The sequence below is a fragment of the Cydia amplana genome, chromosome 12 (genome assembly GCF_948474715.1).
Source record: "Cydia amplana chromosome 12, ilCydAmpl1.1, whole genome shotgun sequence".
Taxonomy (NCBI): Eukaryota; Metazoa; Arthropoda; class Insecta; order Lepidoptera; family Tortricidae; genus Cydia; species Cydia amplana.
Genome location: NC_086080.1, coordinates 17,044,780 through 17,071,420, shown reverse-complemented (window position 1 = coordinate 17,071,420; position 26,641 = coordinate 17,044,780). Strand labels below are relative to the sequence as shown.

Here is a 26,641-nt window from a genome sequence, read left to right as displayed (position 1 = left end):
TGTAAGTAGGTATTGAACATAAATAGCACTTATTGTTAGTTTGTAGTAGGAGTAGTAGGTAACTAGGTAGTGCTAATTGTGCGCAGGTATTGGTGTAAAATTGTGTAATGTTATGTAAACAATATAACTAGGACTTGTATTCGCATTCTTGTTAATGTAAACAAGAACAGACTGTATTCGAAAGTCGCACAAAGTTAGACTTCTAAATAATTGAAACTTGTAGATATTATATATTTGAGTTTTGCATGTTTTTATATTGTATTAATATTCGTTTCTGAGCAACATAATTGTTATTATTCATTAGTGGAAACTGTGTGGCTTGTGAATTTATTTGATTTATTATACAGGATGATTATGTGTGGTTTAAATAAATAAATATGCACATGTATGCGACTCGGTACTAGACTTTCGACAAGCCGACTTATGCACAAACTTGGCAGGATTAATCCATGGCCTATAAGCTCCATACTTGACGTAGCACTTGGCATGAAAACTTAAGCCCGGAGGCCGATTTTTGAAATTCGGCCGCTCGATTTCGTGTATTTCGTTCAGTAATATCTCCACTACTACTACTACTAGGCATTTAAATTCTACTAATAGAATTGAAATCGAGTGGTCAATACCACTAGAATCTCAATTTCTATCGCTCGTATTTCAAAAATTAGCATTTCGCCGTTTTCCACCGATTTTCGAGTGACGAAATCGAGTGGTCGAATTTCAAAAATCGGCCCCCTGGTCCGATTCTAGTTAGGTAATGTTTGGCTGATTATTTTTCGGTCAGAAAAAAATACACAAACAAAAACGTAAAATGTATAAGTATAAGTGCCTTAAGGATGACTCACGCTAGACCCGGCCGTCATAGAAAATTACATTTCGGACGACTCGACCCGGGCAAGGCCCGGTCTAGCGTGAGTTATCCTTAATGCGTTTAACTTTTGGGATTTATGTCATGAAGTTATGATTTTTTACACTACATTTACTAACAATTTCTCCTGTTACAGTGAAACAGAACATAACAAATCTCCACGTCCTGAACGCCACCATAACGGAGTTGGACCTGTCTCAGTCTGTGTTCCGACGTCTGGCGTCCATGGCGCTTACCGACGGCAACATCGGGCAGATAGTTGGTAAGTTACCAAAACATAACTTATCAATCTGCACGTCTTGAACGCCACCAACGCGGAGTTTGACCTGTCTCCGTCTGTGTTCCGACAGCTGGCGTCCATGGCGCTTACCGACGGCAACATCGGGCAGATAGTTGGTAAGTTACCAAAACATAACTTATCAATCTACACGTTTTAAACGCCACCAACACGAAGCTTGGCCTGTCTCAGTCTGTGTTCCGACGGCTGGCATTCCATGGCGCTTACCGACGGCAACATCGGGCAGATTGTTGGTAAGTTACCAAAACAAAACTTCTCAATCTGCACAACTTGAACGCCACCAACACGGAGCTTGACCTGTCTCAGCCTGTGTCCCGACAGCTAGCTTCCATGGCGCTTACCGACGGCAACATCGGGCAGATAATTGGTAAGTTTCCAAAACAGAACTTATTAATCTGCACGTCTTGAACGCCACCGACACGGAAGTGGCCCTGTCTCAGTCTGTGTTCCGACAGCTGGCGTTCATGGCCCATACTGCTGGAAACATCTGGCAGATTGTTGGTAAGTTACCAAGATTAGAACATTAATAAACATCTGTCTGCAATTACATAGTCGAGGAGCGGACAGGATATTATGGCAGACATCTAATTCGTAGGTAGATATATAGTTCAGTGATCTTATCCATCAGGTACTAGGTACCCTGGTTTATTCAGGGTAAGATAAGCCACGTCAAGAAGTGTCAGAAAACTTTAACTTTACATTTACGTTTGATAACTGATAATTTGTAATCAATATTGCAACGATATAATCCTTTGTTACCTACGACATTATCCTATTACGTCGACTCGACCGATTACCATCGCGTGTCATCATAGATAAAGAGAATTTGTTCTGATAAGAACAGTTTTGATCGATTGACTGATAACTCTATACTCTATGCGTACACAAAGAAACATTACGGTTTCTCTGAAAAGAGCAAATACAAAATACAAATAATTTATTGAGAAAAGTATAGTACAGTGGTTGCTCTTAAAGACTAATAATTTATAAAGACAAGTGATTTACAAATGCCTGAACTAGGATTCCCTGTGTTTTCAGTTTCTCTGTTTAAACACTGACAGAGAGTAGGTACCTATTAGTCGATCGATCAAAGCGGTTCTTATCAAAATAATTTTCTGAAAATGGTCAGTAAACAATGCTGCGGCTGTGCCGGGCCGAGAGGCGTTCGACATGTCATTTTCTTTTCTATGACGGCTGATCGGTGCGGTGATCACGTGGTGCTTCCCAAAGAAAACGAAGCGCCGAAAGCTCCGGCCCGGCCCCGGCCCGGTCCAGCTTGAGTCACCCTTTAAGCGTACTGCTAAACAATAGGTACTATATAGCTAGAATTAATTTTCGGACAGTGTAGAAAGCATTTGAGTTCGCGATTCACTTATTTATTTAAGAAGCATAATATTTATGAATCACATTCTATTCCACGCATACCGCAGCCCGTGAGAAAGAATATGAAGCCACGAACGACGGTGGTAAGTGAAATGAACAGTCTATAACCACAGATTATATAATAGACCGTATTACCTTTTCCGCAAAATCTGACAGATGGATTTACCCGAGTTTGAAGTTAGTGGCACAAATTAATCTGTGCTTGACAATGTACGTTTGATTTTCAACTTTAACCATATGAGTCCCTCGTAAAGTAAAGTTTCACGCATCGCATCCCGGCATTTGACGTCGATGGTTAATGATTCTACGTCGACACATCGTTAGCGCGTTCTATCTTGGAGGTGGCGCCATCTCTTGACGAGTGTGGGTACTACATTTTTATTTTATTAAACTTATTCCTTACAGGTCAGTTCCCAAAGCACTCCTCAATCGCCTGCCTCAACATCTCCAACAACAACCTAACAACAGCCAAACTGCCGACCACCCTGCGGCCGTTCGCGTACCTCTTCAACCTCACCGTGTTGGACGCGTCGGCGAACAACCTGACGGAGTTCCCGCTCAGCCTGGTGCAGAGTAATCGGAAGATATTTATAGATATGTCAGGTGAGAGTTAAGAAGTTCTTTTTTTTCTAGCTTATTGCTTTATTTCAACCTCCCCTCGTATAGTATCTCATGGTAGGTACTTATTAGTTGACATCCAATTTCGACCAAAAGTCCTCCCAATGGAATTGATGTAGATCTGCTCGCTACAAAGAACGGCCAAATCTGGGGCCCAAACTGTTTATCCCGCCGGTACAATCTTCGTTTCGTTCGAACCTAATGAACAATTTGAATAGCACGAATGGCGGTTTCTGAGGAACTCCCTTCCGCTCCGGCTGTGAAACTGGAATGAGTCATAGTTCCTTGCTTAAGTGTAAGGCCTGGGTGGACGCTAGAAGCGGAGCGTTCGGCGGGGCGTCCAGCGTGTGGCGTCGGGCTCACAAGAGTCACAAGTAATTTAAGCAGCGTGCACTAAGGCCGCTCCTATACGCTTGCATTTGTTTAACATGCACGCCGCACGCCCCGCCCCGCTGCACGCCCAACTCGAGCGTCCACTCAAGCTTTACACTAAAAAATATTATTTAATTCCAGGGAACAACCACATGCCGTGCAAAGAGTTCCAAATGGCTATGGACAGCAACAATTCTCTAGTGACGTTCCTGAACTACAACAAAACGTATTGCGTGCGGGATATTCGCTTCAGCGACAGGCAGTGGTTCCAAGAGAAGTCGTTTCTGCAAATTGACCATCTTAAAGTTCAAAAGGAGGTAGGTAAATGGATGAATAGGTAGTTTAATTGTTACTTGTTACCATGGTCAAATCTTGTAAGCTAAATTAGAGTCACTCCCCATTTATGGCTCCATCGAGTTGATCTGATAATGAATACAGGAGGTGGTCATAGTTTAGTTTGTGGGATTGTTAGAATTGTCTCGGTGAGTATTAGTGGCCTGTTGAAAGAAAAGTCTATCATATACGAAAAGGAAATGTTCGACAAACCGATAGGTAATCGATTGTCAATTTGACTAAGGGCCAGATGTTTTGAAACAGAACTCCAGAATCACTAATCTTTTCCGCAGCTGACTACTATCTGCCGCAACATCAAGCCTCTGGACGCGAACTGCACTTGCTTCCTGGATAGACTGGAACTGACGCACCTGGAGTACATGGTGACGGTGGACTGCACGCAGCGGCACCTCAAGGTCATGCCGACGGATCTGCCGCCGAACACTTGGAAGCTGAACGTGTCTTATAATAATGTGAGTTGTAGCTATAAACTGCATCCCTGGAGACTGGAACAGCACCTGGAGTAAATGGTGACGGTGGACTGCACGCAGCGGCACCTCAAGGTCATGCCGACGGATCTGCCGCCGAACACTTGGAAGCTGAACGTGTCTTATAATAATCTGAGTTGTAGCTATAAACTGCATCCCTGGAGACTGGAACAGCACCTGGAGTACATGGTGACGGTGGACTGCACGCAGCGGCACCTCAAGGTCATGCCGACGGATCTGCCGCCGAACACTTGGAAGCTGAACGTGTCTTATAATAATCTGAGTTGTAGCTATAAACTGCATCCCTGGAGACTGGAACAGCACCTGGAGTACATGGTGACGGTGGACTGCACGCAGCGGCACCTCAAGGTCATGCCGACGGATCTGCCGCCGAACACTTGGAAGCTGAACGTGTCTTATAATAATCTGAGTTGTAGCTATAAACTGCATCCCTGGAGACTGGAACAGCACCTGGACTACATGGTTACGGTGGACTGCACGCAGCGGCATCTCAAGGTCATGCCGACGGATCTGCCGCCGAACACTTGGAAGCTGAACGTGTCTTATAATAATGTGAGTTGTAGCTATAAACTGCATTCCTGGAGACTGGAACAGCACCTGGAGTACATGGTGACGGTGGACTGCACGCAGCGGCACCTCAAGGTCATGCCGACGGATCTCCCGCCGAATACCTGGCAGCTAGGGTTTGCAATCCGGATCCGAAATGTATGAAATTATCCGGATCCGCGGATATTCCCATACATTTCAGATCCGTCGTGCAAACCCTACTGGCAGCTGAACTTTTCTTACAAAAATGTAACTTTTACTAGAACCAGGCGAGCCGCAATCCGCGATTTATGTTGAACTGTAGTGCTGCAAGTTATTTTGAACGCAAACGTGCTTGGCCGCTTTATGCGAATTCCATTCATAATATGTCCATGTAATTTTGAAGCTCGTTGTACAAGTAGCAATACACCATGACATACGTTGTGAGCTGCTCTTAATATAAATTACGACACTGTCTCTTTATGGCGCGGCAACTCTTCCGAGGATCTACATAGTACAGTTAAGTGTAAATTGGACTCTAACAGCATAGAGTAAGTAATAAATGTAACTAAAATCGCATGCGAGTTCGCGCGCCGTCTAAATCAGCCCTAATTCGCTGACATAAGAGCTATGGGACATATTTTTGAGTATGATGAGTGCACCCATATTTTTACACTTGACGGTACAAGTGTTGTACTTATGTATGTATTGGAAAAGCAGGATGAAATTCTTAAAAAAAGAAAACAAATTCACTTCTAATACCTATCGAGAAGGGATGATGAATATATTGTAATGTTTTTCAGATAACGAGCCTAGAAGTGGTCGGCGACGACCAGTCGTACGAGCTTCTCAAGGTACTCATAGCAGACCACAACGATATAGAGAACATTGGTCCGCTGGAGGGGACCAAGTTCGCTGACAACTTCATGTTGTTCTCAATCACGCACAACAAGCTGAAGAATGTAAGTCGTATTGCTTAAAGTTAAGGTACATTTTAAATATATCAGAAACTTATAGCAGTCGACAATAAAGATATACTCGTAGAGAACATTGGTCCGCTGGAGGGGACCAAGTTCGCTGACAACTTCATGCTGTTCTCAATCACGTACAACAAGCTGAAAAATGTGTCCTATAGCTTAGTGTTAAGGTACATTTTAGATATAAGCAACTCATAGCAAACCACAACGATATAGAGAACATTGGTCCGCTGGAGGGGACCAAGTTCGCTGACAACTTCATGCTGTTCTCAATCACGCACAACAAGCTGAAGAATGTGAGTCGTATTGCTTAGAGTTAAGGTACATTTTAGATATAAGCAACTCATATAGCAGAATTAGCAGACCACAGCGATATAGGTAGAAAACTTCATGCTGTTCTCAATCAAGCAGAACAAGCTGAAGAATGTAAGTCGTATTGCTTAGAGTTAAGGTACATTTTAGATATAAGCAACTCATAGCAGACCACTACGATATAGAGAATATTGGTCCTTTAGAGGAGAGGGAACCAAGTTCGCTGACAACTTGAGTCTTATTGCTTAGAGTTAAGGATCATGTTAGATCATTGGTCCGCTAGACGGAACCAAGTTTGCTTGTAGCTTCATGTAGTAAGATACGAAATGTGAGTCTTATTAACTCTAGAGTTACGGTTCATTTTACGAATGTAATTTTACGAAACAAAATCGTGTTTGTTGACAAGCTGAAGAATATAAGCCATATTGCCTTGAGACAAGGTTCATATTGGCTCGCATAGTAGCACAACAAAATAGCTGAAAAAGTCTGTTTGATAGAAACAAAGCTTGATTAGCTTGATATAAACATTAATGTTTCGGTCTTGTATAAAGTGCATTTCGGTCAATTTAACCCTTTATAGGGCAAGGGTCTCAAAAAAGACCACCCTATAACATCATCTTTTTGTATTTTTATCTTGTGCAAAATTCTTCGATCAACACGGAAGGGATGCGGCATTCGCACTATTTCCCCTCTGCCTAGGTACAAGATCAACTGATCTAGCGCGGGTAATAAAACTAGTTGCGCTCGGATTTTTAACTAGACCGAGTCCAGACGCGCGAGTGAACACAGCAGCAGAAAAAATGCCTAATTGCTCGGTTTTTTGTTGTAAAAAGAGGTCGGGGACATCAAATTTACAAAAAGAAGGTGTTACATTTCACACGTAATATTTTTTTTACATGTCATACGTTTAATTATATTTAAACACAATTATTATATTTTAGTCTCATGTAGTTGCTGGATTTATCGATTTTTCTCGCCCAGTACAAATTGCGGATCGGTCGAGCAACAAATCCGACTTCTCATCTCTTGACGAAAATGTGTTAGTGTGCGTGTTGTGACACTTGTGACTCGTCCGTACACAAAAACAGATCGAGGTGTGCAAGATTTGTCTGTGTAGGGTGTCATTTTCTATGTATTTGTGTCGTCATTACAGATTGGATTTTGTATGCAAGTGTGTGAGAAGTGCGACTGTGTGCACGTTCCCCCCCGCGAAAAATGGTAGAATGATTTGAATGTCAAGATATCGCTTGGGCCTATCCCTTCCGACCTGTCGGAAGCCCGTGTTGATCGAAGGCAAAATTGTTTGTGCTATAGATTGGCGATGAGGCTTGAATTGAGGATTTTTTTGAGCCTTGCCCGCTAAAGGGTTAAAGATGTATACAAGGACCAAGTTCTTAAACACCTATTCGTATGTTTATTACAGATCCACACGTACATGCTGTCGAACATGTTCGACAACCCGGGGTCCTACAACACGTTCCTCATTGGCGGTAATTACATCCACTGCGACTGCAACACTGAGAAAGTCATCAAAGTGAGTGCATATCTTTTTCTTTTTATCAGTGCGTGACGCGTGACCGAGACTTTGTCAAGACTAGACGGCGCACGAACTCGTATACGATTTTAGTTACATTGCGGACCATTGATGTTACATCAATTCAGCCGACCGATCAAATGACGCAATGTAATGAAACTCGCATGCGAGTTCTCGCACCGTCTAAATGAGCCCTAAGTATTAACATTATCTCACATTATAGACGGGTCTATCGCGATATTTATTTTATTACCTTTATTTAACTACGTTTCGACACAGGTTTCACTGGTTGCGGTCGTGGATAAATTTCGCGATAGACCCGTCTGTAAATGTCAGTTAATATGTGTTCAAAACGCGAAAGTTTGAAATAGTAAGTACATATAGTAGCCGAACGATCGGTCCATTCAGTTTAAAAAAATAAATCCTGACGCTCATCTGTATCTTTTTTATTTTTCAGCCATGGCTAATAGAAGTCTCAAAAACCATCCTCGACTACAAAGAGCTTTACTGCGAAGACAACATGGGCCCAGTTGTAGAACTTAAAGAATTCCAAGTATGCCACACTCCTAGAGACTGGACCGACTATATCTACTACATTATCACTCTAGAAGTTTTAATTCTAGTGCTTCTAATTAGTAAAGTATCTTACGATTACTGGATCTTCAAGACGGCGGGCTATTTGCCGTGGCCGGCTAATAAGATGCCGCGTCTGCCCTGTGATTGGCTGTGTGAGTGACGCGCTGATTGGTGGATATTGGTGCGATGTGATTGGCTCGCGCGTGGCAGGTCCATGCGTTTGTCTGGAGTCTCAGAGGTTTAAGTTTTCCAGTCAAAAAACGACCTTGAGGATTAAAATATATAATTTAATTTTGATTGTCATTTTGGACGCAATATCGCGTCGGACAAATCGGACTCAAGGAGTTAAGGGTAGTTAGAGACTACCCTTAACTCTAGTAAACATGTTAGAGACTACAACGTGAAGCTATTTTCTCAACTAGCGCCATTATTTTATGGATAGTACCTATCTGAATAACAGGACAGTATCTCATTTGTGAAAGACAATTAAGTGCAATGTGATTGACTTAGGTATGTTTATTTTTTGATACCATTTAAGTAATTGGTTTCATGGATTATTTAATCATGATTTTAGATGCTGTGTTATGATTGTGATGTGTGTTTTTAAAAACGAATGCTTAGCATTGAACTTTTGTTTATTTTTTTAAGTGTTTTCTTGGACTTATGAATACTTTTAAGCTATGCAGCCAGAGATAGCACATTAGAGGTCTTGTGTATTAGGTAGTTATGTGTAAATTTGTGTCAAATATGTAAATTAAGTATGTGTTGTTAAAATCGTTGTAATACTAACTAAGTATATGATTAATCAAGTGTAGCTTTATGAAAAGCTGAATTGTAGCTATTAATATACAAATCTATACAAGTATACTGAATAAAACTTTCCCACGGGTCCAACGAATTTGAATCTTATGTCAATGCGGCAAAGACATTTGCCAAGGAAATATTTATTCACTATATCTAACGGAATATACGAGTATCAAAAGACGATGTTATATATATATTTAAGTTATTTTGAGCCTTATTCCCAAGGTCAATATTTTTTTGGGTGTACTAATGTTATTTTTTTGCCAATGAGTCTTGTATCATCGTAAATGTTATAGTTTAGTTATTGCAAATGCCGTGCAGTGTTTTTAGTGGCCAGAAATGTGACAACTTTGTTACATAATTCGATCTTAGGGTGACTGCTATATTAGTTATTGGCCACTATATACCTTTCTGTCTATATGACTATCATATCTACTAGTATATAGTATTAGTTATCAGAGATGGTTTTAAACGAAAACGTATATCTAAATACTTTCAATATCCCATCCATTTTTAAGTTCTTATTCTAAATAAGTCTATTTTTGTACTGAATATGATGCAACATTATGATAATATTTGCTATTTTTGGACCAATTATACTGAAGATTCTAAGAGGCTATACATTAACTTTCACCTAAGACATAGCTTAACCTAGCTTAAGTAAGGGTTGAAACAGACGGACTGCAGTTCTTAAGTTTCCTTACATTTCTGCAGTTGAAATGCAGTCAGCCTGTATCAATTCAACTATAACCGTTTTGAAATGTTATTGGAAATAGGTGCCATATTGAAAAATATACCTACACTGAAATTATCACTATTTTTAGATATTAATCTATTAAAAAGGCTATAGTTATTATGTATATAAACGCAATGAAGACTGTATATTTTGTATGGGTTAGTTTTATGTATAAAATATGACCAATAAAAAGGATTGATTTTGTAACTTGTGTTTGTTTTGAAATAAAATACTAGGGTAGTTTTTAATTGTTTATTTCTCTTAACCTTACAAATAATGTATTATTTAACTTTTTTATGAATTATTGTTTTCTTTTTATTCTTTTTCATAGTGTTCATATTATTTTTGTTTTTCTTGGCAATTTTTACTTGTTTTTTATTATTCTTTTCTCCATTCTCTGTCTTTCTTCTTTTTGCGTTTGTGTTTTTATTTTTAGTCTTATCATCTTTTGACTCCTTGTCATTTTCTAGTTTCCTCCTGTAAATAAATTAAAATGAATGTCAAGCAAACATACATTGACTGTGTAAGATGTATATTTGTGGCTTTTCATCACAGAAGGGTCCATATGCTTCAAGTGCAATAGGGTCAATTTTATCTGAAACTCCACCAGAAATTCTGATAAAAAGGTCCTTATTGCGTTTGCAGCATAAGGACCCTTCTGTAAAGGAAAGCCACATTTGTTTATAATGTTGTTCCCACACATGTTGTTGTCAAAAGTAGACGTTTTATTCAGTGACCGCAAAACATGATGCATAAAGCGCCATCTGTTTTGGATGTCAAACTAAGGAGCACGTTTCTTTCTTTGTAAGGCCTGAGTGGACGCTCGAGTTGGGCGTGCAGCGGGGCGGGGCGTGCGGCGTGCATGTTAAAGATATTTATTTGCAAAATGTAGTGGTAAACATAGTTGGACAGTAGACAATTAAGTGCGTACATTTACTTAAAGAAGCATGCAAACTTTTCTTATTAACTAGGTACTATAACTAAGTATATACATATAAAAAGTTATAGAACAATAAGAGCACACATACTAATTAATTTCTATCTAAGATATACAATATATTATAATCATTATTATCCATCATCATTCATTATTTTCCATTGTACTTATCATACATATTCATTATTTACACATGTCAAATATTCGTCGATTCTATAATAACACTTATCCAAACAAAATCTATATAATTTGTATTTAAATTCAGGCATGTCAGAGTTTCTTATTTCTACGGGTAAATTATTAAATATTTTTATAGACATACATAACACATTGTTTGCAAAGAATGCTCTCTTTGAGTGGAACGGATAGCATAGATCAGTGCCATTTCGAGACGGATATATTGTGGCAGTTGCCTTATTTCTAAATAAACCTATATTGTGTTTGACATATAAACTTATCTCATAAATGTATGAGGGTAGCGTCATCACTTTTAACAACAAATGCAAGCGTATAGGAGCGGCCTTAGTGCACGCTGCTCAAATCACTTGTGAGCCCGACGCCACGCTGCACGCCCCGCCGAACGCTCCGCTTCGAGCCTCCACTCAGGCCTTAAGCTTTGGATTCCTCCGAAAACGGTGCCGTCATATGACGGCCGTCATATAGCGGCAGCAAAAGACGGCCGTCTTTACGGTGGCGACATGTGGAAAGTACCACGGCGTCATAACACAACATCATCCACCAAGGTCAAAGCGGCAAATTTGAAAAATGTAGGCGCGATGGGATAACGTCCCATAGAAAATTTGAATTTCGCGCCTCTTCCTACTGACAAGATTTGCTTGATCATCTATAATTTACTTGGAGGATGAAATATCATCAGAAGAGGAAAATAATCGTAGTACGGAATCATTTATTCAAATCTCGTGTCATTTATTCAAAATGGCGTCACCGCTATCTAATAAAACGTTCACGAAACTATCGACAAGGTCATGACGGCCGTCATCTTACGTTACGTTGGCAATCAACGTAACGTAACGCCGTCTAGGAAACCGCGCCATCTTGTTTACATAGACAACGTTCTAGTGACGTCAGTCAACGCTATATAGCGGCCGTAATATGACGGCACCGTTTTCGGAGGAATCCAAAGCTTTACACTTAGACGACTTCTCTATCCTCCTAAGGTCCAAGGTCCTACCTATGGTACCTATTCAGTTCGATGTAATTTAAACCATGTTCAATTGGAACAGACTCGCTCTTGCTTTGTTTCGTTCAATTTTCAAACAACGCAAAATCCACTTTATTTCCTACAATTTAGGTTCAAATTTCAGTGGCAAATTTTGGGTGTTTCCTTTGTATGGCTGGGCCTTAGGAGGCAATCAATTATTTTTGAAGTGAAATCTTCTTTAGCGGCGCTGTGCACTTTTTGAGGTGGGGAAAAAATGTTAAACTCGAGACAGCGTAAGACGATCACGTGACCGTAAGACGGACACGTGACCTGATTGAAAAACTTACATATGTAATGTCATTGAGTTTTTCTTTATTGATTTAAATGCCATCTAGTGAGTTTCGCTCTAACTGGTATTAATATAACTAGAGTACTAACAGTGATGTGCTTAGGGGTTTCAAGTAATTAACGTTAACGCTAGATGGCGTTAACCTCAATTATACATAGTGCATTTTGGACTAGTCATTGAGTTTTCGCTTCCGCCGGCACTCCCTCAGTGCAACCCGTTGTTTTTTTAGGGTTCCGTACCCAAAGGGTAAAAACGGGACCCTATTACTAAGACTCCGCTGTCCGTCCGTCCGTCCGTCTGTCACCAGGCTGTATCTCACGAACCGTGATAGCTAGACAGTTGAAATTTTCACAGATGATGTATTTCTGTTGCCGCTATAACAACAAATACTAAAAACAGAATAAAATAAAGATTTAAGTGGGGCTCCCATACAACAAACGTGATTTTTGACCGAAGTTAAGCAACGTCGGGCGGGGTCAGTACTTGGATGGGTGGCCGGTTTTTTGCTTGTTTTGCTCTATTTTTTGTTGATGGTGCGGAACCCTCCGTGCGCGAGTCTGACTCGCACTTGGCCGGTTTTTGCTAGTACTTACTTGTCTGGCCTTTTCCCTAGTATAGTAGATATCTCGTCTCTCCTCGGGGCTTTCTTAGCGAGTTTCTTCCTCTTGTTAGGGTTCTGTTTGAGCGCCAGCATGTAGTCCGGGACGGCGCAGCCAGACTGCTTCATCACTGATGCGATACTGGTACATAAGACGGGGTGGTAGAGTTCAAAATTGTATAGCAAGCGGTAAGAATAATCTAACCTCGTAAGACCCACCATATAAAGTTTCAAATTTTTAATTTGAACCTTATTATATCAGTAAATTAGAACGAATTTAGTATGTTTTAAAAAGCAATGAAACAAAAGAAATGCTACTTTATTTGGCTCATGAAAGGTTCAAATTAGTTTGCACGAATATGTACATCATAAAGTACATTTAGTCTCAGGAGGTTAAAATTGATGGAGTTAAAGTTCAAAGTTGTGTAGCGAAAGAACAAGTAAAAAATAGACCATCTTCATGATCAGAGGACATGTGTCTTACAACCACGTATGATTTTATTTTGGATTCTTAAGACGTACTTATCCAAAAAAAATTATGTCTGTTTAGTTCAAATTTTTGCGTTACCGTCAAAATCCTTAGAATTTCTGAGCGCATTTTGTCATATTCTTAAATTTCACGTTCACGCCTGCATTTCCAAATGCGTAAGAAGGCACGAAGGTTACTTGCCAGTGTACACCAATAACAGTTTTTTTGTCATGAACTCCTAAGACCTTTAACCTTTTCGACGCCGTGTCAAACATAAAAGCTGTCATGCTGACATGCATATGCACGTAGGTCGATGTTGCTCTCTGGTCTGTGACCGATTAATCGGTCTTTGGCGTTGAACCTACGGTGCGGATGTATCGGTCATTGGCGTCCAAAAGGTTAAGGGTCCTTGGCGTATGAAATTGTTATTCTGATCAAAGTTATTCACCTTCTGAGATTGGCAACGTCATCTTGTGTGAAGAACGTGACGGCTCGTCCTTTCTGCCCCGCCCTGCCGGCGCGACCGATCCTGGAAACAATATAGCATTTTATTTTATTTAATTTTATTTTAATTTTAATTTTATTTTATTTTTTATTTTAAAGCGTTTTTTAATTTCGTAATTTTACTGGTTTTATATAAAGAATTTCAACTTGCGTGTGCAGCCATTTTTGATAGAGAGAAAAAGCATACATAATATATCTTTGACATTAACCTAGGTCGAGCTGTTTGAGGTATCAAAATAAACTATTTCGACAATTAATGGCAAAATACTTATAAATCTTATAATAATACATATAACGCTCAAACAACACATAATATAACATAAATAAATAAAGTATTATTTCTTTCAAACAACTGGGTATCATCACATTCACAGAATAAGTACATTGAACTATCCTGACACTTTTCCATTGATCTATTCTATATAATAAATATATAAATAATGATGTCTCACCTCATGAATAGAGTAAATTGTACTATTAGCTTAAGTTTTCTTTCTGTATGCTAGTTAAATATTTCTTAAATCTACAACTTGTTGCTACGGAGGAGCGGGGCTTCCTGATACAGGTATAATATACTTAATAGGAAGTCCCAACCTGTTACCTTGCTATGTAACATTTATAAATAAATATTTGTAAATAAATATTTTCATTTTTTCATTTTCATTTTTTTTTCATTCACCTGTGTATATAAGCGATGGCGGAGGGTGGGAAGTCATAGTTGATGACCAGGTTGACGGCCCGGAAGTCGATCCCGCGACCCATCAGCTCCGTACAGATCAGCACCCACACGCGGCCGACGCGGAAGCTACGGACCACGTTGTCTCGCTAAAATATTACAATAAGCCTTAAGAGCCAACAGGAGCTAAGATTTAAATATTTTAGGTAAATATACCCGTCTCGCTAACGGAAGCGGCTCCTAAAACTAGTGCGATAAGGACAAGGCGAAAAATCCTGCGTAAAAATCTCAAAAATCGAGGTTTCGTACTCGACTGTTTCCTCCTCCAAAACTTAACCAATCGTAACCAAATTCGTAATTATCTGTGTCGGACCGTTTTGCTTTTTTGACTAATTGATATCAGTTTTGAATAGCACGCCTCTCATTGCGGCATAGTCAATTAGGCCATTTTTGAAGGGCTCTAGCGCCTTAAAAAACAAAAATATCAAAAAAATCAGAACGGTCCGACACAGATATTGACAATATTAATCTGTGTTGAAAAAATCATTGCTCTAGCTTCAAAACCCACGGAGGAAACAGTCGAGTACGTTTGTATGGAGAAATGACCACTCCTGTTGGCTCTTAATGTTGCATGTAAATCGTTTGTAAAACAAACCACAACGTTAAAGTTTTTTGAAGTGAAAACTTCTTTAGCGGCGCTGTGCACTTTTTGAGGTGGGGAAAAAATGTTAAACTCGCGACAGGTCACGTTACCGACAGATTCGACAGACTGAAAATTCGTAAGACGGACACGTGACCTGATCGAAAAACTGTTACAATGTCTTTCGAGTTTTCACTTCTGCCGGCACTCCCGGAGTGCAACCCGTTGTTTTTTTTTTAATTTACTGATTCTTGCTCCATCTTTCTAATCCGAATACCAGCCCTCTGCTCTACCCACAGACAGGCGTGATTCACTCCGCGTTTTCGTCGCGTCGCTTCAAGTACCTACAAGTACACGCGGCTTACACCAATTTTGGTGTCTAGCCATAGTATTTGCCGCGCACCGCTACGGAACGGACGCCTGCTCGCGCTAGCGCCACCTAGCGGTCCTATCTGTCGTAATAGACGCGTTTTGTTAAACAGTGAATCTTCTGTACCTAGTACTATTATTAATTCTGCCACAGAAGGTAGATTTTGTTGTAACAATTTGATAAGGTCAGTTCTACCGCGAATCATTATACTTATATCAATTAACACATTCAGTGCCGAAAACCCGACTATCGGGTATTTTATGATTTCGTTCCCAGGCCGGACGACCCGATAGTCGGGATCGTGGTACTACAGCTTTATATGACGAATTTTTTGTGGCCTGGCGCGGATGTATTGTTTGGCTGGGTGGCAATTAATGTGTTAAAAACAGAGTAACTTTGTTAGTATTATCTAGTTAAAGTATAATAGGGTATTTTCCTCCTAGTCAAATCAGTTTCTTTTTTAGAAGTGTCAAAACGATTTGCTAATATGGAATTTATATGAAACATTACATCGTGACGTCACGGTCAACTCACCTACTTTTTATATTTCTATCCGATTTATTAAATAGAACTTGTGTTTAAAAATAACTGCTATCTATGTTTTTCTAATAATTATCTGGTGCTTTATATCAGGGCTCCAAAGTTTGGTTTGGAGTACAAACCCCGGCCCGCGGGCCAAATCCGGCCCGCGAAGCGTTCCAATCCGGCCCGCGGTAGCCAGGCTCCAGATGTTCAGCCCTAACAGCACCTCTGCTTTATATCATTCATGGTGTGAAATAATTTATTTTAAATGCAGTATAATACCCTATTAGTACCTGTGTCTGAGTTCTGTCTGCATGTATGACATCTACATTAATTCCGTCGTATATAAGCTCCTTGAAAAGCTGCTTCGCTCGTTCTTTACTTTGTACGAACACTGAAACAACATACAATATACAGTTACTCACGTGATACTTAATTTGTTTTACACGAAGTAAACTCAATGAACAATTCGTTATTATTTTTAAAGTAGGCTTAGATTTAATGGATTATTCCCACTAGTTACCACCAAGTTGTTACCAGTGGTAACTACTGGGAATTTTTTTCCCAGCACCTTACTGGGTGAAATATTTCCCAGTAGTTACCACCATCGTAGTTACCACTGGTAACAACTTGGTGGTAACTAGTGGGAATAACCCGATTAAATTGGTTAAACACACTACAAAAACATAATCCTAAATACCTACATAAACTGCTAAAATAACCATAACCATCCATTTCAATTTACAGTAACAATATAATAACAAAAATTACTTGTGCAAAGTTAAATCCAAAACATTGAAAAATTGGTGTCAAATACTAAGCAAAAATGTATCACTTATTTTTAGGGTTCCGTGATGAAAAACCACCTCAAAATGAAAAATACGGGACCCTTATAGGATCAATCGTGCGTCTGTCTGTCCAAACATTCCCCCCCCCCCCCTTTATCTCCAAAACTACTGGGTCTAAAATTTTGAAAAAAATACACAAAATAGTTCTTTACCTATAGATGACAGGAAAACCTATTAGAAATGTGCAGTCAAGCGTGAGTCGGACTTAATGTACGGAACCCTTGGAACGCGAGTCCGACTCGCACTTGGCCGGTTTTTAATAATAATACGCGTGCATGAACTGTAGGGGATTCTTCTGGGGAAAAACTCTCAAGGTTTAAGATTTAAGAAGCCCAAGTTAATGCCGACTTGCCGACAAAAAAAAGAGCTAAAAAAAACACAAAAACCGGCCAAGTGCGAGTCGGACTCGCGCACGGAGGGTTCCGCACCATCAACAAAAAATAGAGTAAAAAACGGTCACCCATCCAAGTACTGACCCCGCCCGACGTTGCTTAACTTCGGTCAAAAATCACGTTTGTTGTATGGGAGCCCCACTTAAATCTTTTATTCTGTTTTTAGTATTTGTTGTTACAGCGGCAACAGAAATACATCATCAGTGAAAATTTCAACTGTCTAGCTATCACGGTTCGTGAGATACAGCCTGGTGACAGACGGACGGACGGACGGAGACAGCGAAGTCTTAGTAATAGGGACCCGTTTTTACCCTTTGGGTACGGAACCCTAAAAAAGAGTGACAATACCTAAAACGGGAGGTTTCAGTCCCTGCTGCACTAGTTGTCTAAATGCGACCAGCTTCCCGTTCTCATTGCCGCAGTACAACAGTTCCTGGTCCACCAGGTTTGTGGCTGCATTTCTGAAAAAAAAAACAACTGTACCATAAATACCATCATATTATCATAATAAATATAGTTGGAGGTATTCTTACAGAATACAAGTGACATTAATAAGCCCTGCATACTATGCTGCACTAATTAGCGCCACAACCCCCTAAAATCTTCTCTGATCAGACTTTATTTTAGAAATAAAATAACATACCTCTGTCCCACAGTGACATTAATAAGCCCCCTCATATGATGGCGGCACCATTTCGCCACGGCGGGTGTATGCGTGGCGCTGAACATCGCTATACGGCGCTGTTTGCCGCCACAACCTACCTACTCTAGTTGTCTCCAAGGGTATATGACCTATTTCTGTAGAGAAAGAAAGAGCAAGCAACATACCTCTGTCCCACAGTGACATTAATAAGCCCCCTCATATGATGGCGGCACCATTTCGCGACGGCGGGTGTATGCGTGGCGCTGAACATCGCTATACGGCGCTGTTTGCCGCCACAAGTCGCTAGTATCTGCTCTAAAGTTAAACATTACTCACAGAGACAGAGCGAGCAAGCAACATACCTCTGTCCCACAGTGACTTTAATAAGCCCCCTCATATGATGGCGGCACCATTTCGTGACGGCGGGTGTATGCGTGGCGCTGAACATCGCTATACGGCGCTGTTTGCCGTCACAAGCTGCTCTAACGTAAAACTTACTCATAGAGACAGAGCGAGCACGCAACATACCTCTGTCCCACAGTGACATTTAATAAGCCCCCTCATATGATGGCGGCACCATTTCGCCACGGCGGGTGTATGCGTGGCGCTGAACATCGCTATACGGCGCTGTTTGCCGTCACAACCTACTCTAATCGTCTCCAAGGGTATATGACCTATATCTGTAGAGAAAGAAAGAGCAAGCAACATACCTCTGTCCCACAGTGACATTAATAAGCCCCCTCATATGATGGTGGCACCATTTCGAGACGGCGGGTGTATGCGTGGCGCTGAACATCGCTATACGGCGCTGTTTGCCGCCACAAGTCGCTAGTATCTGCTCTAAAGTTAAACATTACTCATAGAGACAGAGCGAGCAAGCAACATACCTCTGTCCCACAGTGATATTAATAAGCCCCCTCATATGATGGCGGCACCATTTTGCGACGGCGGGTGTATGCGTGGCGCTGAACATCGCTATACGGCGCTGTTTGCCGCCACAAGTCGCTAGTATCTGCTCTAAAGTTAAACATTACTCATAGAGACAGAGCGAGCAAGCAACATACCTCTGTCCCACAGTGACATTAATAAGCCCCCTCATATGATGGCGGCACCATTTTGCGACGGCGGGTGTATGCGTGGCGCTGAACATCGCTATACGGCGCTGTTTGCCGCCACAAGTCGCTAGTATCTGCTCTAAAGTTAAAAATTACTCATAGAGACAGAGCGAGCAAGCAACATACCTCTGTCCCACAGTGACATTAATAAGCCCCCTCATATGATGGCGGCACCATTTTGCGACAGCGGGTGTATGCGTGGCGCTGAACATCGCTATACGGCGCTGTTTGCCGCCACAAGTCGCTAGTATCTGCTCTAAAGTTAAACATTACTCATAGAGACAGAGCGAGCAAGCAACATACCTCTGTCCCACAGTGACATTAATAAGCCCCCTCATATGATGGCGGCACCATTTTGCGACAGCGGGTGTATGCGTGGCGCTGAACATCGCTATACGGCGCTGTTTGCCGCCACAAGTCGCTAGTATCTGCTCTAAAGTTAAACATTACTCATAGAGACAGAGCGAGCAAGCAACATACCTCTGTCCCACAGTGACATTAATAAGCCCCCTCATATGATGGCGGCACCATTTTGCGACGGCGGGTGTATGCGTGGCGCTGAACATCGCTATACGGCGCTGTTTGCCGCCACAAGTCGCTAGTATCTGCTCTAAAGTTAAACATTACTCATAGAGACAGAGCGAGCAAGCAACATACCTCTGTCCCACAGTGACATTAATAAGCCCCCTCATATGATGGCGGCACCATTTTGCGACGGCGGGTGTATGCGTGGCGCTGAACATCGCTATACGGCGCTGTTTGTCGCCACAAGTCGCTAGTATCTGCTCTAAAGTTAAACATTACTCATAGAGACAGAACGAGCAAGCAACATACCTCTGTCCCACAGTGACATTAATAAGCCCCCTCATATGATGGCGGCACCATTTTGCGACGGCGGGTGTATGCGTGGCGCTGAACATCGCTATACGGCGCTGTTTGTCGCCACAAGTCGCTAGTATCTGCTCTAAAGTTAAACATTACTCATAGAGACAGAACGAGCAAGCAACATACCTCTGTCCCACAGTGACATTAATAAGCCCCCTCATATGATGGCGGCACCATTTTGCGACGGCGGGTGTATGCGTGGCGCTGAACATCGCTATACGGCGCTGTTTGTCGCCACAAGTCGCTAGTATCTGCTCTAAAGTTAAACATTACTCATAGAGACAGAACGAGCAAGCAACATACCTCTGTCCCACAGTGACATTAATAAGCCCCCTCATATGATGGCGGCACCATTTTGCGACGGCGGGTGTATGCGTGGCGCTGAACATCGCTATACGGCGCTGTTTGTCGCCACAAGTCGCTAGTATCTGCTCTAAAGTTAAACATTACTCATAGAGACAGAACGAGCAAGCAACATACCTCTGTCCCACAGTGACATTAATAAGCCCCCTCATATGATGGCGGCACCATTTTGCGACGGCGGGTGTATGCGTGGCGCTGAACATCGCTATACGGCGCTGTTTGTCGCCACAAGTCGCTAGTATCTGCTCTAAAGTTAAACATTACTCATAGAGACAGAACGAGCAAGCAACATACCTCTGTCCCACAGTGACATTAATAAGCCCCCTCATATGATGGCGGCACCATTTTGCGACGGCGGGTGTATGCGTGGCGCTGAACATCGCTATACGGCGCTGTTTGTCGCCACAAGTCGCTAGTATCTGCTCTAAAGTTAAACATTACTCATAGAGACAGAACGAGCAAGCAACATACCTCTGTCCCACAGTGACATTAATAAGCCCCCTCATATGATGGCGGCACCATTTTGCGACGGCGGGTGTATGCGTGGCGCTGAACATCGCTATACGGCGCTGTTTGTCGCCACAAGTCGCTAGTATCTGCTCTAAAGTTAAACATTACTCATAGAGACAGAACGAGCAAGCAACATACCTCTGTCCCACAGTGACATTAATAAGCCCCCTCATATGATGGCGGCACCATTTTGCGACGGCGGGTGTATGCGTGGCGCTGAACATCGCTATACGGCGCTGTTTGTCGCCACAAGTCGCTAGTATCTGCTCTAAAGTTAAACATTACTCATAGAGACAGAACGAGCAAGCAACATACCTCTGTCCCACAGTGACATTAATAAGCCCCCTCATATGATGGCGGCACCATTTTGCGACGGCGGGTGTATGCGTGGCGCTGAACATCGCTATACGGCGCTGTTTGCTGCCACAAGTCGCTAGTATCTGCTCCATTTGCTGTCTGAAGTCGGACTGCTCGTCGGCTGAGCCTTCGAATAGCTTGTCGGCCTCGTCGATTATTAGCCAACGGACTCTGAAATAAAATAAAAAATGTTAAAAAATCAAGGGCTTGCTTGTCCATAGGCTGCGGTGTTCGGTTACCACAGCTTCACTGTTGTGGCATACAAAAAAACTTGTATGTACAACAAATTATTTATTCATCTTTCTTTATTGATTAATATTTTGAAAGCCACAGTGGTCGTAATTTGTCGTGATAGTAGGTACGATGTGATACAACCAAGTCTGTTATTATTAAGTCTCAAAACTTTTGACCATACAGATAGTTGCAATGAATGTCAGTAGTGTCAATTGTCAAAATAGGTACTCACTTGTCAAGGGAAATGTTCACGTTATCTCTGTTGAGTAGGTAGCACAATCTGTTTGGCGTGCTGATGACTATATCTGAAATATAATAAAAAAAAATATATAAATCCGCGGTTAATTTAAGAAGAAACTGTATAAGTGAAGTCGGAAGTCTTCTCAGGGCAGTCAAAATGCAATAAAAAATGTGGCGATTGATATATTCTCACCGCTCCTCCTGATAGTGGCCTCTCGCTCTTTCACTTTGCTCTCCTTCATGTTCCGCACAACGCTGCATCTTAACTCCGTGCCTTCGCTCAGCCGGAGCGCCTCCCTGTAAAAAAAAAACTGAATCTATCTAACTCTCCCCAATCCAGCTGGTCCCCGTGGGGAGTACGACCAACACCCCCTAGAAAAAACCGGCCAAGTGCGAGTCGGACTCGCGCACGGAGGGTTCCGCACCATCAACAAAAAATAGAGAAAAACAAGCAAAAAAACGGTCACCCATCCAAGTACTGACCCCGCCCGACGTTGCTTCACTTCGGTCAAAAATCACGTTTGTTGTATGGGAGCCCCACTTAAATCTTTATTTTATTCTGTTTTTAGTATTTGTTGTTATAGCGGCAACAGAAATACATCATCTGTGAAAATTTCAACTGTCTATCTATCACGGTTCGTGAGATACAGCCTGGTGACAGACGGACGGACGGACGGACGGACGGACGGACGGACAGCGAAGTCTTAGTAATAGGGTCCCGTTTTTACCCTTTGGGTACGGAACCCTAAAAAGTAAACCGAAATGTAAAAACGGAGATATAAAAACAAAATATAAAAACATAACTAACTTAATAAAAACGAGATACCTAAAACAATAAATATATAAATAAAGCAACTCAAGAACGCAAAACAAGAATCTAACCTGAATCAAGCCAGGGACAGAAGACAGGCAAATTCTAGGGGAGGCCTTTGCCAGAAGGCAAACTGACAAGGAAACATCAAGTTAAAAACACAATTTAATATAGATTAAGTTTAAATGTCAGAAATAAAGGCTATATTATTATCTCACTCTCACAAGTATTTATATGCAACTTAATTTTCGCTGTCAAGATTGAGCAGCAGGTATCCTGGAGTCAGAACCCTGGAGGAACCTGGTCTTCAACAGAAGGACATGATGTCACGATCCTCAGTATTGTGGGACCGACTGAAGAAGATTCTGGAGTCATGAGCTTGAGTCTCACTCACCCAAGACAGTAAATTTTTCCACATTTCCTGTACTTCTAAATAGTGCAAACCCACCTGTATATCTGGTGAGCCAGCTCCCTGGTGGGGCAGAGCACTAGGGCCCGGGGGCCTCCTTGTGGGGCTCCGAGCGAGTGCAGGATGGGGAGGAGGAAAGCACAGGTCTTGCCAGAGCCGGTTGGCGCGCAGGCTAGGATTTGACGGTCCTGTATTAAACAACTTCCTTTAAGAAGGCCAAAATCGGGCAGGATAAGACAGACTCTAAATAGGGTATTTTACTGTGAAATATGGGTTCTAATTACTTTTATTAATAAATAAATAAAATTAAATATTAATACATAAATAATATTTTTTTTATAAATAGAGACATTATTTGTATATGTTTTGCATGATAGTTTATAAGTTTTGTACATATTATTTATGGTTAAACATGAAACCTACCACCTATCGCATGAACACGATGTACCTGGTAATGTTTATCGCAAATAAAAGATTCTTATTCTTATGTAAAATCCTAATAGTGTTAAAAAACTACAAGTTACATTGACACTAGTTAAACTTTGCCTTTTAATTCAGTTGTCTTTTTAGGCATTAGAATCTAATGCTACATGATAAATGCACTCCTTATAGGCAAAAACTGACCTCCATCATACAGGGCACCGCCTGCCTCTGCACCGGTGTTGGCTCATCGTACCCGCACTTCATCACTGTATCCACAAGTGCCTGTTTCACATTGTACTTGGTCACAAGCTCGGAGAAGTCTTGCAGAGCGGCTGGGACGTGACGACCAACCACTTTGATGCCATGTTCGTTGCGGAAGCGGTTATGCTGGAATTTATAAAAAGACCCCATAGAACTAAGAATCAGAAGTTGTAAAACCAAATAACTGTTTGTCATAAAATTATTTTTAATACAAGTTTTAATGCCCTGTCACACATAACAGCTATAAAAGCAATTTTAACTCACACTCAAGAAGAAAATTTATAAAAACCACTTCAAATAATGTGGTAACTAATGGAAGTCAGTATTGCCAACAGTACTTTTCTGAAACTTAACCCTTCGTACGCTTAAACACGGATCCGTGCGTGAGAATTTAAATCTATTGTTTTAAATGTCAAGGTCCCTTTTTCAACGATTAAATTTGACAGTCCGCATATGAGGGGTAAGTCATATAATTCAAGGATCAAATTTTTATTACTTTATCATGTAGGATGGATAGGATAGGATGTTATCAATTTTATTTTCTCTTCGTTAGAATGTGGATACAAATATATCAGACATACTAGGAGAATTTACGAATCATTGTACAGGTTTGGCACAGATTTTCTTAAAAATAACTTGGTAATACTAACCTCTTCAATTTCCAGTTTCTTAAGCAAATCTTCCGTTTTCTCCTTCTTCTTCTTTTTCCTTTTTTCCCCCACTTTTACTCCTTCTATCAGCTGTAGTTCCTTTTCATCGCCAGAATCTACATCACTCGCTTCGCTGCCGGCGCTTAAGTTCGGCATTTCATCTTCATCCTCACTGAGCAACTCCTCCTTAATCTCCAATCCTTCCTCTTTTTTAACCGGTAAAGGTTTTACACTTTGCTAAAATAAAATTAAGTAATAATATAATTATCCAACAAAATACATAGAACATTAAAGAACGAGAGGTTATAAGTGCAACTTACATTATTTTTTACGCCTAAAACGCGTTGTTTGAAGGTTAAACCTTTAGTTAGTTTCTTGAATATATCGTAAGCGTCCATTTTATCAGTTTTAGTGGTATTTTAATAAAACATTTCAACAAAAATCCACGTGCGAGTATTTTTTTTTTTTTTTTTTTATTATGGCTTTCCCCTCTTGTGGTATTGGCAGGAGGGATTTTGCCAATGACGACGTTGAAAGACGTACCACGCACGATAAGAATGTTCGGTGAATAATTTTGATTTGGTGATAGGAATTGTGCTGGGAACCTAAAACAAAAACATTGTTATGGACAACACAGACAACACATGACATATGTACAGTTTATTAGAAAAAGAGCGGGAAAGGCTATAGTTTTGACAGTTAGGTAGCATGCCAACATAAGGAGAAAAATAAGAAATGGACAATAGATATAATATAAGATGACAAGTATTATAAAGTAGAGCAAGTAGAGCCGTTAAAGTTTTATATTATTTTCTTGTATGTGTTTAAGAAGTATTTCAGTGATGGGAGGAAGTATTATTGATAACTGGAATGGAATGTGTCAAATGTCACAAATATGACATCTATCATTTTCCTTGACATTGACAGGCAAGCTCAAGATCTCACTGAAGCTGTTTTAGTCATATGTTACGCGGCTTAAACACTCAAAATAATTGAAAATATGGTATTGCAAACAAACCTATTTTAGTCATATTATTCCAAATTAAAATATTCTCTTACAGACTTGATTCCTTGAAAATCAGTTACTAATTATTATTAGACTTTGTGTACCATAAGCGATATAGATGTTAACTTGAATAGTTTCACTTTTTTCCATTTTACCGCGCATATACCGCGCAAAAAACAGCATTTAACGCGCCAAAAGCAAAACTTGGGAAAACTGGCAGCTAATAACAGGGTCAACACTGTCAACAAAGTAAAAACGAAACAAAAGCTTGTCAAGTAGTAGCGTAGTTTTCTCATAGTTTTCTTTTATTTACTGACAAATAAATATCAATTAATGTCAAGTACTCTCGGATTGGTCATTGGCGAAGGCGAAAAAATAAGTTTTCCTTACTTCTTATTTATGTGAAAAATCTGCTTTACTTATATTTTAATTTCTGTTATAGTTTTTTTACTTTAATTAGCAGCATGATTCTTTCAGAATCAAAAAGAAGAGAAATAATTATCTAAATCGATTCTTGTTGTCGTACTTTAACACAGGTTTTATAATAGTTCGAAGACTTACTTACTTGCTTACCTGCATTAAACTACTATGAGGGCACGCAGAAGATTTACCAGCTCGGTGTTTCTATTTTAGATACGTTTTTATGAACTAGAACTAGATAATACCCTTCTCGACAGCCTTTAGCAAGATTCTGACTATCCTATGCCTATGTCCATCCCTGGACCTCAAAGTATTTCGATACCAAATTTTATCTAAAGTGTCATTATATGGAACTTGCTAACTATGTAAATAAAAGTCATTAGTATATATATTTAGTATATATTTCAAATATATATTTTTTGACACTTTCAATATGGCCATAGAGAAAAAAATACATAGATTGCTCACTCCATACATCAGTTTTAGTACCAAAAAGACTATTAGCATCTAGCATCGAGTACCGGAACTATCAGTACTGCTACTTGACAATAGATGTAGCAGTACTGATAGTTCCGCTACTCGATGCTAGATGTAGACACTGAAATTAATAGTCTAACTGATGTATGGAGTGAGCACTCTTGTCTTACTATATTTCTCTATGATATGGCGGTTTGTTTACTTATAAAGTTAGCAAGTTCTATAGAATGACACTTTAAATCGGTTCACTGGTTTAAGGAAAAGAGGTAACAGACTGACAGACGACAGAGTTAGTAATGTATACGACTCTGTAAGTCATTTCAAAACAATACGGTAGATGTCGCTACACTGACTAAGCGATTCCGTTTTCTTCCTTCCACTACTCCAAATTCGAGAAAAGTTCTGATTGAAAAAATAACTCAGAAGGCCAATCAGTTTTCGATAAATCCGGCCGTTCGTTTTATGAGCGACTTGGTATATACCAATCACGAGTTTTCGCTCAAGGCCGATGTACCTACCGTAAAACTA

At 40.6% G+C, this 26,641-nt stretch overlaps 2 protein-coding genes across 2 annotated transcripts in view; one reads left to right on the top strand and one right to left on the bottom strand.

Annotated features, from left to right (window-relative positions):
- Nucleotides 1–8,588, top strand: part of LOC134653177 (protein halfway) — a 52,486-nt gene extending 43,898 nt beyond the window's left edge. The window contains exons 4-10 of the mRNA XM_063508525.1: nucleotides 1,002–1,127; nucleotides 2,952–3,149; nucleotides 3,678–3,853; nucleotides 4,163–4,342; nucleotides 5,707–5,865; nucleotides 7,616–7,726; nucleotides 8,184–8,588. Coding sequence (XP_063364595.1) covers nucleotides 1,002–1,127; nucleotides 2,952–3,149; nucleotides 3,678–3,853; nucleotides 4,163–4,342; nucleotides 5,707–5,865; nucleotides 7,616–7,726; nucleotides 8,184–8,462 — 1,229 coding nt within the window. The 3' untranslated portion in view covers nucleotides 8,463–8,588. The remainder of the gene's footprint in view (nucleotides 1–1,001; nucleotides 1,128–2,951; nucleotides 3,150–3,677; nucleotides 3,854–4,162; nucleotides 4,343–5,706; nucleotides 5,866–7,615; nucleotides 7,727–8,183) is intronic.
- A 1,535-nt stretch (nucleotides 8,589–10,123) lies between these two features.
- On the bottom strand, nucleotides 10,124–24,665 carry LOC134652763 (DEAD box protein 52 homolog). Its single transcript, XM_063507925.1, has 13 exons — nucleotides 24,531–24,665; nucleotides 24,211–24,447; nucleotides 23,501–23,686; nucleotides 22,916–23,064; nucleotides 21,850–21,953; nucleotides 21,649–21,721; nucleotides 21,141–21,353; nucleotides 17,658–17,770; nucleotides 16,363–16,463; nucleotides 14,541–14,686; nucleotides 13,806–13,886; nucleotides 12,884–13,030; nucleotides 10,124–10,319 (listed from the first exon to the last, which is right to left on the bottom strand). Exons 1-13 carry the CDS (start codon nucleotides 24,606–24,608, stop codon nucleotides 10,124–10,126), a joined length of 1,824 nt encoding a protein of 607 aa, XP_063363995.1. The 5' UTR covers nucleotides 24,609–24,665.
- Between the last annotated feature and the right edge of the window lie 1,976 nt (nucleotides 24,666–26,641).